The 12,821-nt window shown below is 32.4% G+C and overlaps 1 protein-coding gene across 2 annotated transcripts in view; it reads right to left on the bottom strand.

Annotated features, from left to right (window-relative positions):
* Positions 1-8,847: 8,847 nt before the first annotated feature.
* The window catches only part of LOC127734929 (CAP-Gly domain-containing linker protein 1-like), a 28,412-nt gene continuing 24,438 nt past the window's right edge, over positions 8,848-12,821 (bottom strand). For both annotated transcript variants that reach the window (XM_052244976.1, XM_052244977.1), the window contains 3 exons: positions 11,659-11,739; positions 10,617-10,670; positions 8,848-8,985 (listed from right to left, as the gene is read on the bottom strand). In XM_052244976.1, coding sequence (XP_052100936.1) covers positions 8,975-8,985; positions 10,617-10,670; positions 11,659-11,739 — 146 coding nt within the window. In that variant the 3' untranslated portion in view covers positions 8,848-8,974. The remainder of the gene's footprint in view (positions 8,986-10,616; positions 10,671-11,658; positions 11,740-12,821) is intronic.

Below are 12,821 nucleotides of genomic sequence, written 5' to 3'. Positions count from 1 at the left end.
CTTCATTCTCTGTACAACTTGTGTTTTGATGGTGTTTTTATGGGTGGTCACCGTGTTGTTGTGTTGGTGTCTCAGTGACCCAACATACCGTTAATATTGTTAAAATATAATAGTGCGGCTTCATCAGACTTCTTTTTATATTATTAAACTTATTTTTTATTTAAATTATTTTTATATGAAGTTTTTATGTCATATTAATTTGTGTGATATCATTTTTTGTATGTCGAAACTATAAGCCGTTTACATGAGGGACCCCATTGGAAACAAGCTATAGAGCTTTCATGGGTTATCCCTGATAAAATATCAGCAAATTTTTTCCATGCACTTAAGGATACTACACTCATAAAATTCCATTATATTTTACAAAGTATGTGTTAATATTGTCTTTATGCATATGTTTCGTATATATTGAGTATTGTATTAACTCATATGCTTGATATTTTATTGAATAAAATATCATATATTTTTATTATTATAAAATATTAAGAAGAATTTTTGTCAATTTGAATTGTTTGTTAAACATGTGGAACTTGGAAATGATACACTTAACTTTACTTTGGTGGAATTGTTTTGCCTATCCTAGAAAATCTTCAAATCTGTCAGTCTGATTTTTTATTGAATGGAAAATATGGTAAGGGTTGTGTTTGTATTTCTTCTTTCCTTTACTCTATTTTAAGCATTCCGTTTAAAATGAATTTATCGTTTATCTTGTAATTAGTTATCTCGACATATTGAATGATAACAAACTTGCGACAGTCAATTAAGATAAAAATTTACAAGTTTCAAGTCATATACACGACATTATAAGTCATAAGTCATAAGGCCATCTTCAAGATCATTTAAATAATTTATCTTAAAAAATAACATATTCATTATATTATGTAACGCGTTTTGGTTCAGTGACTAGTTTGAAATTTTATATCATATTTGTTATTTAAGTTTTCTGTACAAAGGATAACACATTATCAGAGCTTTGACCTTAAATAGACAGGTTAGATGAGCACACCCGTAATTAGGAAATTTAGTCGACCATTATTTACACATCAGATCGTACTTGTTACCGGAGCTTTGAATATACCCAAATCAGGTACTTCTTATCTGAGGAACGGTCAATATATGCCCTCCTTTTAGATTAATTCATACATGTTTGTATTATTTAAAATTATCAGTCAAAATTTGTTCTACAAGGATCACCAGTCCTTCACCTTTCTAGACTACTAAAACATGTTCTACATACTAGTTTTATATTTACAACTATGCGTAGGAATTATTTTGTTTTAAATATGTACTTCTTTCCAGTATGTTCTTTTTGACCGGGCCCGGTTTTGTGGTGTTACATCTTTCCAAGTCTACCCGAATCATATTTGCAAAATATTCCGCTCAAACTGGTTCAGTGATATGAGAGTTGTTTTGCTAAATGTGACTTTGAGATGAAGAACTGCGATAAAAGCGCTGTTCCTTTGCTTTTTGTTTGTTTTGTGCTGTGCATGTACTGATTTTGTGTCATGGATACATACCCCCTTTGTTTTTCTATTAAAGTATACACAATTAGGCTGACTGCATTTCACAATCGAAAAAAAAAATATCTTGCATGATGCTTCTAGAAACAATCAATTTAATATTCAGGAATTGAGCAATAGACTTTTAGATGTACATAAAAAGTGGCGACAAAATGCAATTGCAATTTCTCTAAATTCTGTCCACATAATTATATTTTAAAATGATATGTTATTGCTGTGAACTTTACCATGTAAATGACGATTAAGCAATCATAATATGAACATTGTCATTTTGGGAGGAGATTATAGTTTAACAACTAAATAATTAAATTTTTGACTTCATCCTTTCTGCTGTTTTGGCTTAAGATTGATTTTAACTTATGTGTGGTTTAAGGATGTTCGCTCCTCTTGTTTTTTACTTTTTGTCAGATATTCGGAATCCTCTGGTTTTTTCCATCTACTACCATTGCAAATTTTGCCAGATAACTCCTACTTTTCTTTTGATAATTTTATTACATATCATAGTTTAAAAAGCTATATTTGAAGATCTTATAAAGTCCTTGTTATTTTTTCATAGTTTTTGAAAGAAAAAAGGTGGCAATGTTATGTGTATGAATACTCTAGAGAGAATCATTTCCGGCAAAATTTTCAATGGCTTATACCTCGAAAACAAGTACACGGACCCTTCTTTTTTTCTGCTTTTTTAGTTCTATTATTTATATACTATCAATTTATAACAGTCTTTTAAAAAGCTTGTTATTTTAAAACAGAGTAGCGAACATCCTTAAGCGTTATAATGTAATAAAACAACACTTTCACGAGTTTCTTAAATCATCTAGTGTTCTGCGTTGTGTTTAAATCATCTAGTGTGGCGTCCATTTCGCTGACCTAGTATACATTATTGTTTAGGGGCAAACTGAAGTACACCTCCTGTTGCGGGACTTTCTCGCTACATTGAGGACCCAATTGTTGCCTAAGACTGTTTTCTGATCTTAGGTCGGGTTGTTGTCTCTTTGACACATTCCCCCGGTTTCCTTTCACTATTCTAATAACTGATTAGACTTGATTTCAAAGAGAGCCATCATTTTGGCCCTAAAATTGCAAAAACAGTAAAATAACACATTTGTTTGGTTACTAAAAAAATTGAGCGAAGTCTTAGAAAAAAGATATATTTACACACAGTAGTATCGTTTTATAGAAATCTTTTCTTCTAACAAAATTGAGTTTGGATAAGGCCTTTATCAATTGCTAAATATTTGTTTAAAGATCTCAAAAGAATCTATTTCATCAATTTTTTGCAGTTTTGCTTTAAAGTGGAAGACAGTTAAAACCCAAATAAAACTATATAAGATAAAAATCAAGCAATGAATACTGAAATATGACAGAACCTAATCGGATATCTTCAAAATACCTTTTAGCCAGGTGAGCTATTTTCATCACTTGGCATCCGTCGTCCGTTAGCTTTTTACAAAAAATCGTACCTTTGTAATTAACCAAACTTGGCCACAATCATCATAGGAGTACTAGTATATAGTTTAAAAATGTGTTCAATGTTTCCCTACCAAACAACATGACTGGCATGGCAAACATGGCTTAAAATATTACATAGGGGTACGTGGCACGTTTTGTCTATTATATTGAAAACTGCTATAGATTCAGAAAATCTGACAGGGGCAGAACCGTTAAAAATTTTGAGGTCTACCCACTGCCCATTTTGCATCAAACTGTCAGACGACTTCTTATAGGAGAGGTGATTGCCCTAAAATGACGGAGTTGACCATTTTTGCCTATCTATAAGCATGAAAACTATAACAGATACATAGAAACTTTAAAAGCAAAAATGATCAGCAAGTTTTGCAAATGAGACAACACGTACTTAATCGTCAGTCGACTTTTTATTAGAGTAATTACCCTTTAAAGAAGATTTTTGACAAGTTTTTTTTGCATTTTTGCCTATTAACATGAAAACTATAATAGGTAGATAGCTACTTAAAATAGCAATAATGACCAGCAGGACAAGATCTACAAATAGGTCAGCATAGATGAAATTGTCAGTTGTCTTCTTAAAGGAGTTATTGCCCTTAAAATATGATTTTAAAACATTTTTTGAATTAGAAATTTTTTTAGAAGATACGGAGAAACTAAAACTGATTTTTATTCTAGTCTACAATGTTGGTGAGTGTCCATGGTTGAAGATGAGCGACACATGCTCTTCAGCGCCGATCTAGTTTAATTTTCGAATTCAAAGGGTAAAAATGAGGGGCTTTCACACTTTTAAAAAAAAAATCTAAACACCATAGTGAGAATTCCATTGTATGTCCTTAACTATCAAGGTTCATATCTTGTAAATCTATCTTGAATACACAGATTGAGTGACAAAAGAAAGTTAATCGAGTGCGTTAATTGGGTGCATGATCGTATATCCTGCTATGAATACACGACGGTCATGTGAATCCAAATATAGGGAATAAACACGCAATTGCTAGTTTTACGGATTAGACGATCAAACTGGTACGTGCATATGACGATCTAAGACCGCAAAATCATGTCTTCTGTTATTAAAACACAGATACCGTACATTTCAAAATTCTTCTATAAAAGTTTTGCGTTATGAATACAACACTGCTAATCATCAGTTATACCCTTTTTGGTTATATAGCTCCTCATCTGTTTTGGTTCTTATATACCATTGGCTTTCAAATATTCAGCTTTGAGCGTTCATGATGAAGTTGAATCTAGAAAAGCTCCTCGGACGAATACAATGTATAAAGTATTGTTTTAATTTATTACTGAGGTCTATGTTATATGAGCATGTACGCGTGTTTCGCATTAACTGTAGAATGCTAGTATGCGTCTAATTGGAAAATAAAAGGTTAACAAAAAAAACAAAAAAAAAAGAAACTGAAACTGTCATTGTAAGAAAAATAAAATATTCCCGCTCCATTGTAGCATGTAGTATAAAAACCGATAAAGTAACAACTGAGACATTATTGTTGTATACATGTATAAATCTATTTTTAAAAAAGTATAAGAAGTTATTTACCATAGGGTTGCATTTAAATAGCAATGTCTATGTTATGGTTGATGTAGATATTGTAGAATTTTATACGCCAGACGCGCGTTTTGTCTTAGCTTCGCAAGACTCAGCATGACGCTCGAATCAAAATTGTTAGAGACAAAGCAAGGGAGAAACTGAAGGGACACGAAGCCGTACCAGATCTGAACTTAATATTGCATTCTTCTGTCGAAGTATGTTTTGTCCTTTGATAGCACAGGATCCACATCATATCCCAAGTATAACTTTCATAAATTGCGTCATACAGGGTAGTTTGCAATATTGCATTATATACTCAACACTATACTTTAGATCTACTGGTATTCAAAAAACTGCTGTTACATTCAAGCCCAGGTCAACCTAATGTGCTTAGAAAAACGATACCTTACTTAATATTTGGTCGACATTATGTCCACCATTTCTCAAAAATATCTCATTTGTTAAATTTCAGTTTAAAAAAATCATCATTCCCCTCAAATCTCAAATATGTCAGTTGCAATCAATCCTAACACCATTTGACCACCTCTGCATTCGTACACTGTGGGTGAACAGACTATGAAGAAAAAATACAGAAATAGTTAACCATTTTGCCAATTGCCCATTATTGTAAGTGGGAAATAATTATTGTTTGAAAATTTTGCAATTGATTTTTGGGCTTTTATTTTCAACAAAATAAAGCAAAAAGAAATGACTCTTTAAAGGAGCATTAGCTGTAAAAATCCTCATATTTGATTTATGATATACTTAAACGCATATCCAAATCATAAAAAGTCTAAAATAAACAATTTACGATGCATGGACTCGATAATATGAATCAACATTTCGTGTGTATTTAAGTCTAGACGCTATCTAATTAACCACCGAGGTGACCTCCGAAAACTGCCAACGGCTGTATAACCCGATATAAACATAAATATACATATAAATAGATAGCGAACACGTTGCAATTGGATTTTTCTATGTCTGTTTGAAGAAATGTTATAGGTTGAAACATATGTTAATCATCGTTTTTACCTGTATAAGAATGAGTTTTTGTGGATCGAATCTGTCAACTAAATGATTTACCCCTGTGTTACTTTCAAGGTTTGACATTTTTTTCCTTTTAATAGCTGAACACGCATAGTTTATGCGTAACCTCTCTAGCTAAGGAGTTAAATTGAAGGTCACATGAATACGGATTCAATGAGGTCGAATTAGCGATGTTTCTTAGCTTAGCTTTTGACAAATAAAACCAAACTGGCTGCTAATAGCGAATTTTTATTCCACCAATTCACTTTCATTAATGATTGATCAAAAAAAGATCGTGTTTTATATTTTTTTTTATATCTCGTAGCTAATGCCCCTTTAATAATAGAATGTGTCCTAACTAATAAAAGTTTTTATGCAAGTGTTCAACTTTGGTACACAGATTGGAATTCAGAAATATGTATTATTCAAGGAAGTAATACCACAGGGAGCATTTGGCTTCGTGTACGTTTTTCGAGAGTTTTGAATTCTCTGTTATAAAATATTAAATTATTCGAAACACTAAGATTTTTATACCCAAGGCAAATATATTGTAATTCTCACTTTTGGAGGAAATTTATAGAAATTTATATGTGACGTCACATTGTGCGTCGATCTCTTCGGCTAACATATAATACGTTGTTCGGCTGTGCCTTTTTTATGTGCTGATTTAGGTTATTTTACGTATTCGTTTTTATTCTGTAGTTAGTCACCACTTCGGTGTTAACATGTATATCTATTATATAGTCATTTTTATAATTTACTGTTTGTAAAAGTATGAATTATTCTAAATACTAAGGATTTTCTTATCCCAGGCATATAACCTTAGCCGTATTTGGCACAACTTTTTGGAAATTTTGGTCCTCAATGCTCTTCAACTATGTACTTGTTTTGGCTTTCGAACTTTTTTGATCTGAGCATCACTGATGGGTCTTTTGTAGACAAAACGCGCGTCTGGCGTATTAAATTATAAGCGTGGTACCTTTTGATAGCTATTATTTGTGTGTGTCTCTGTTCTGTATGTTCTCCCATTTATTTGTATTGTAGTCCTGTCATGTAATCTTGTCATTTTAATGTTATATTTAACATTGCCATAAAAGCGGGAGGTTTGGCTAGCCACAAAACCAGGTTCAACCAACTATTTCTTCTTAAAATGACCTGTACCAAGTCAGGAAAATGGCCATTGTTATATTATAGTTCGTTTCTGTGTGTGTTGCTTTTTAGTGTTGTGTTTCTGTTGTGTTGATGTTCTCCTCTTATATTTGATGTGTTTCCCTCAGTTTTAGTTTGTAACCCGGATTTGTTTTTTTCTCAATCGATTTATGAATTTCGAATAGCGGTATACTACTGTTGCCTTTATTCGAAACTCGGTTTTAAATGCTTTTCAACTGCGATTTTGATTTTGCCCTTAACTCTTTTGATTCGAGCGCGATTGATGAGTCTTGTGCAGACAAAACGCGCCTCTGACGTGACTAATTATAACCTGATATGTTTGGTGAGTTTTTATAATAAGCTGCTAATATTCAAACATAAACATGTTTATTTTGTGTTTTTTCTGTGCATGTTCTGATTTTGTGTCATGAATGGATACCCCATGTCCCTTTTTTCTATTATCAGCGTCAAATATAAGTCGGTATTTGCTACAGAAGATTTTCTGCTATGAACTTCACTTGGAACTCTTGATTTGATAAGATTCATTTTGAGCAGCAATCCATATCAGGGAAATCACGATAAGAAACGCAAACCCTAGAATATCCTATCAACTGTGAGATATATTCTCCATAAGCAGGCGCTGCCGGAATTTTGCTACATAGTATTTTATGTGTGTAAATCACATTACATAAACTGTTTAATAAATGAATTAGGTATTGACAATTCACTTGGAAACTCCACATATACCCCACGACACTTACCAATTAGAAAATCCTGGATAATCATAGGTCTGTTCTATGTTTCATTGGAATTTCAACCAAAGATGAAGAACTGGATCTTCTTTCACTGTATCGGACACCTAAACTACATAAGTGTCCTTACAAACAACGTTATATTGCTAGGTCTTCAAAGTGCTCCACGAAACCTCTTTCTAAATTATTAACTTCAATTTTATCAGTAATCAAAGCCGGACTTCAAAGTTGTTGTGAAACTACCCATTCCAAACTAAAAGACAAATTGAAAGAGTTGGTCGTACTTTGTTTCATAAAAAAGAAAGACCAACGTAGATACACGTATCTTGTCTTAGTGAGGGATAAATCGTACTTTGTAAAAAAATCACTCTGATTCTAACAAAATTTTCTCTGACATTATCAAGATGCTTGATTTCTTTTCAACAAACAATCGGCATTCCCATGGGAACCAACTGTGCTCCTCTTCTAGCCATAAATATGAGGCGGACTTCATACAGGAACTTCTTAGGAAGAAAGAAAAAAAATTAGCAGTATCCTTTAACTTCACTTTCCACCATATAGATGATGTTCTTTCGCTAGATAATTAAAAATTTGGTGACTATACTGAACGCATATATCCCATCGAACTTGAAATAAGTATACATCAGATACAGTTAAGTCTGCCTCATATCTTGACTTATATCTAGAACTTGACAATGAGGGTCGGTTGAAAACAAAACCTTAAGACAAAAGAGATGATTTCAGCTTCCCAATTGTGAACTTTCCATTTCAATGTAGCGAAATTCCAGCAGCGCCTGCATAATTTCCAGTTGATACGATATTCCAGGACTTGTATTTCCTATCATAATTTTCTTGATAGAGGGTTGCTGCTCACAAGGAAGCTATTGAACCAAGAGTTCCAAGTGGTGAAGTTGAAATCATCCCTTCGTAAATTTTACGGACGTCATCACGAGATGGTTGACCGCTATGGCATATCTGTTTCACAGATGACAACGAATATGTTCCAATTGTTGTAATTACAATCCCCTCTCCTTTTCCTCGAATGTGACCTACCGAGTTAGACTTATCACAAGGTTTTCACTAACATGAGCAACACGACGGGTGTCACATTTGGAGCAGGATCTGCTCACTCTTCCGGAGCCCCTGAGATCACCCCGTTTTGTTGTGGGGTTTGTGTTGCTCAGTCTTTGATTTTCTTTGTTGTGTTTTGTCTGTTGGTGTTTTCTTTATTAGCCATGGCGTTGTCAGTTTATTTTCGACTTATGAGTTTGAATTTTAATTTGGTATCTTTGGCCTCTCTTTTACATACCTATAATATTTCCGATCATTTTTACACTTTGAAAAAAGTATTTTGACGTCACAAAGAATAAAAGATACTTGCATATACATATATAACGTACGACTTTATTTTTTATTAGAATATTATCATAAAATCAATTTCCATTTTGATATAATATTTGAATAAAATTTCAAATTCTTTGACCCTTATCAACTCCAAATCCATCAAATCTTCAAGGTGTACCTGAAATAAAATATTGACAATTCAGTTATGCACGATAACAATTTTTGGATTTCTCTTATTTTTGTGTGCGAATGTAATAGTTAATATTTAAGCAATATTTATCTTGGATTTAAGAGTCGTCTTGTAAAGAACTTATATAAAGAAATTATAATGAAATACACCTCAAAATAACCTCAACAATATAACCGACTTTTATTTGGCTTCATCTTATGTCTGTCATCTTAAGATTCATTTTGCTGATAATCCCATCGAATACTATATATGTTTCCTCCCAAAATGTACATCCAGCAAGACCAACGAATGTTATAATATTGATGGCGTTTGGTTTTGTCAGTTTTTGTGGACTTCCCTTTTGATTTTGCCCTGCAGTTTGGAATTTTTTTTTATACCTTTTATACCATGAACATAAGGTCTGCAAGGAAATCGGTATCATAAATTCGAGTAATAATTCAGATGATACCTGGTCAATAACATTTGTTTCTGCACTGGTATGCTTTAAATTGTACATATTCATTGTGTGATTTTAGTAATCAAATCATCATACTAAAGATTAAGCTGTAACTCCTTCATAAGTAATAAAAATAACACTTTATAAATGTCGTGTGTCCAAAGCCTCTTTCTGGATTTACCTTCATTAGGAACACACAAACCTTAACATTTGATGGTCATCGGTGGCCGAGTGGTCAAAGTAGTCGAACTACTGTATCACTAGCCAGTCAACACTGAGGTTGTGAGTTCGAATCCCGCACAGGGCAGGTGCACTCGACTCTAATCTTAATTGACTAGAGTTGTCAGTTGTCTTACCGAAGGTAGGTGGTTCTCTCCTGGCACTCAGGCTTCCTCCACCAATAAAAACTGACCGCAATAGTGTTGAAAGTGGCGTTAAAAACCAATCAATCAATCAATCTAAACATTTGAAAGCCAGAGATGTTAAATCGAAGAAACATTGGGAACTATATGAACGAAAGAGACATAAACAGTTAGCTGAGGTCAACTTTTCTTGTGGGTATTGGCCGCTTAGTTTTTGAATAATTTCTCCAAGAGGAATTTTAGAACAGTTGTTATACATTATGTCAGTACAGAAACTATGATTACTAAATTGGCAATATTCTCGGGAAATAAGACCACCAGCAGTGCCAACGACTCAGTGATTGTAAATGAAAAATAACCCTTATTATTTTTCGCTTGAGGTTGTTATTTGAAGATCTTGTTAGCTGAATTAAGGGTATTGTTCCATATTAGCTTTCAATGTAGATATTTTTTATTTAAATCCTTTCGGAGTTGATGATATTGTAATTGTTTTCATTCAAATTAGCTACGACTCATTTCACGCAAAATCTTGTGAACAAAATAACTCGGAAGTCATCAATATTTCAGTATAAGTTACGATCAGTTTTTGTCGTAATATGTTTTGTGAAAAGAACCCCTATGACTATTGAGATATTAAAAACAAATCAGTCGACTACCGTAATATTTAAACTTTTAGGTATTTCTCTTCTAAAAGTGTTCCTTATAAAGTTTATTCAGGAAACTATCACAATAATCACTTTTGTCGAAAAAAAATTTCAATATGTAATGACATTTTGTTTTCCAGTTTAAGACTTGAGAAAGTTTTGAAAACATTTACCTACCATTATTGTTCGTTCTTCCTTCCATGGAATGACTAAGGGAATGGTCTGCATATCCTATACATATGAAAAATGAAAAAAAGTTTATGTCTTATAATTGATACAGAAAAAGCATAACTTTCGAAATTGTCCTAACCGTTACTACTAAATTGTTAAGATATCGTCCACCAACACACTGCCTAATTTTTGTCTAAGAAATAAAGTTTGAAAATCTGCAATTCATAGTTCAGAAAATTTTAAACTATCTTTTTTCCAACTACTAGTACTTTCTTCTCCAATCGAAATCTCCTAAAAAATTATGTTTTTATCTTTGCCAAAAAGTTTATGTGATGGCTGCTTGTTGTTATTGATAGGATTGTTAGTTTTTCCGTCGAAGGTCGGTGGTTCTCACCGGCTTCTCCCACCAATAAAAAATGGCCACCAAGATAGAGTCAAGTGCTAAAAGTGGCGTTAAAAATCAATCAATCAGTTAATAAATATGTACATTGTAATAGATATGACCAGTAACTATAAATTTGTTTCACAAATTTATTAGTTAAAAAAAATTAGGTTGAACCAGATGGACTTTGAATATATACGATGCTGAATAATATACCTAAAGTTTTATCGGTAATCCCAAAAATACCAATATGCTATTAAGCGCAATACATTGATGCAGAAGACAAATTTGAACCATAATTGCATATTTTACATATTTCTAACATTTTGCATTGAATTTCATCAAAATGAATATATGATAGAATATATAAAGCTTAACGAACAGCAAATGATTAGATTTGGTTACTCTATTTTTTATTAATTTAAAAAAAAAGACTAAATATAAAAACAAGAAAAAATCATTCATAATGGCCGTTTTGGGGTATCTTCCGGCACTGATAATTAGTCAATAATTATTCAATAAGCGTAAACATTGAAATAACAACCTTAAAGAACATTAGTCGATAATGAAAATTTAAGACATTTTGAAAATGACTCTTCAGTAAAACATTAATCAGGGAATAATTCATTTTGTCATAGCTGATAATACATCTTATCATTACTCTACCTGAATCATTTTGTGCTATTGTTCTATTGTATGAATGCGTATATGCATTCAAATTTCCCAAGTTACCAAAGGTGTCGGTTACTGAAATGTGCAACATAGTTTAGTTAAATGTAAAACATTGTTTTGTTAAGTGTAAAACATAGTTTTGTTAAATGGAAAACAGAGTTATGTTAAATGTAAAACACATTTTTGTTAAATGAAAATTTTGTTGATTGATATCTGTAAAACAATCGTATTTAATGAAATGTATATGAAAATATCCTCAAACTTCAAATGTAGTTGGTGCATATTCATATATGATACAAATAATGATTTTATCCAATTTCTAAAGATATGATAATATAAATATAGAAATAACAAGACTTAAGTAAACACTACGATTATAATAACGGCGTTAATTTTACCGCACAAGATCCTCATTTCGACAATCAATATCTCTCCAGTCATGATCAACATATTTGAAAATTCAAATCCTAATACAAATTGTTTAATAGGGCCTTGTAAATAAGGTACATGAAATGTGTCTTTAAGTTAAAAAGCACAAGCAATCCTTTTATATTGGATTAGCTGCTCGCAGTACGGTATTCCAAATATCCGGTTTTAACTTACACAAGTGCAAGATGTAGTATGAACAAATCAAATTGTTTATGGAATGTCGACGTTTAAAGAATCATGAACATCAGTTGTTTAAGAAATGACCTACTAACATTCAACTTTTCGGCAAGATAGTAATTGATTTTAGTATTTGTAATTTTTCCATAGTTCCAATGTCTCCCGCGTTGCACATATGTCATCCATCCATGGGGTACCGGTCCCGATAATGTACGCATGCCCCTCAGTACTTTTTTCATATCAAATATAAACTCTGAACAGTACGTCGAACGTTAATTTGAACTTTAACCCAATGGATAGCGACACTCATCCGCGAGCCTCATTAAAGAAACGACTTGGAAATCGGATTTTAAAATAGAACTATTTTTCCAAAATTTTCACGCGTCTATGTGGTTTTACCTCATCTAGTAATGTGATAACCACATCAAATACTGGAACGAACACATCATGTAGTGTAAAATCGTCAAATTTTGAAACATTATTACGTAATCTTAAAGCCATTTATAGAATTGACAAATCATCATTACGAAATAAGAAAACCACATCATACA

This window comes from Mytilus californianus, unplaced genomic scaffold, assembly GCF_021869535.1.
Source record: "Mytilus californianus isolate M0D057914Y unplaced genomic scaffold, xbMytCali1.0.p SCAF_3, whole genome shotgun sequence".
Taxonomy (NCBI): Eukaryota; Metazoa; Mollusca; class Bivalvia; order Mytilida; family Mytilidae; genus Mytilus; species Mytilus californianus.
The sequence above is the reverse complement of the archived record's forward strand: the minus strand, read 5'-3'. Positions and strand labels throughout refer to the sequence as shown.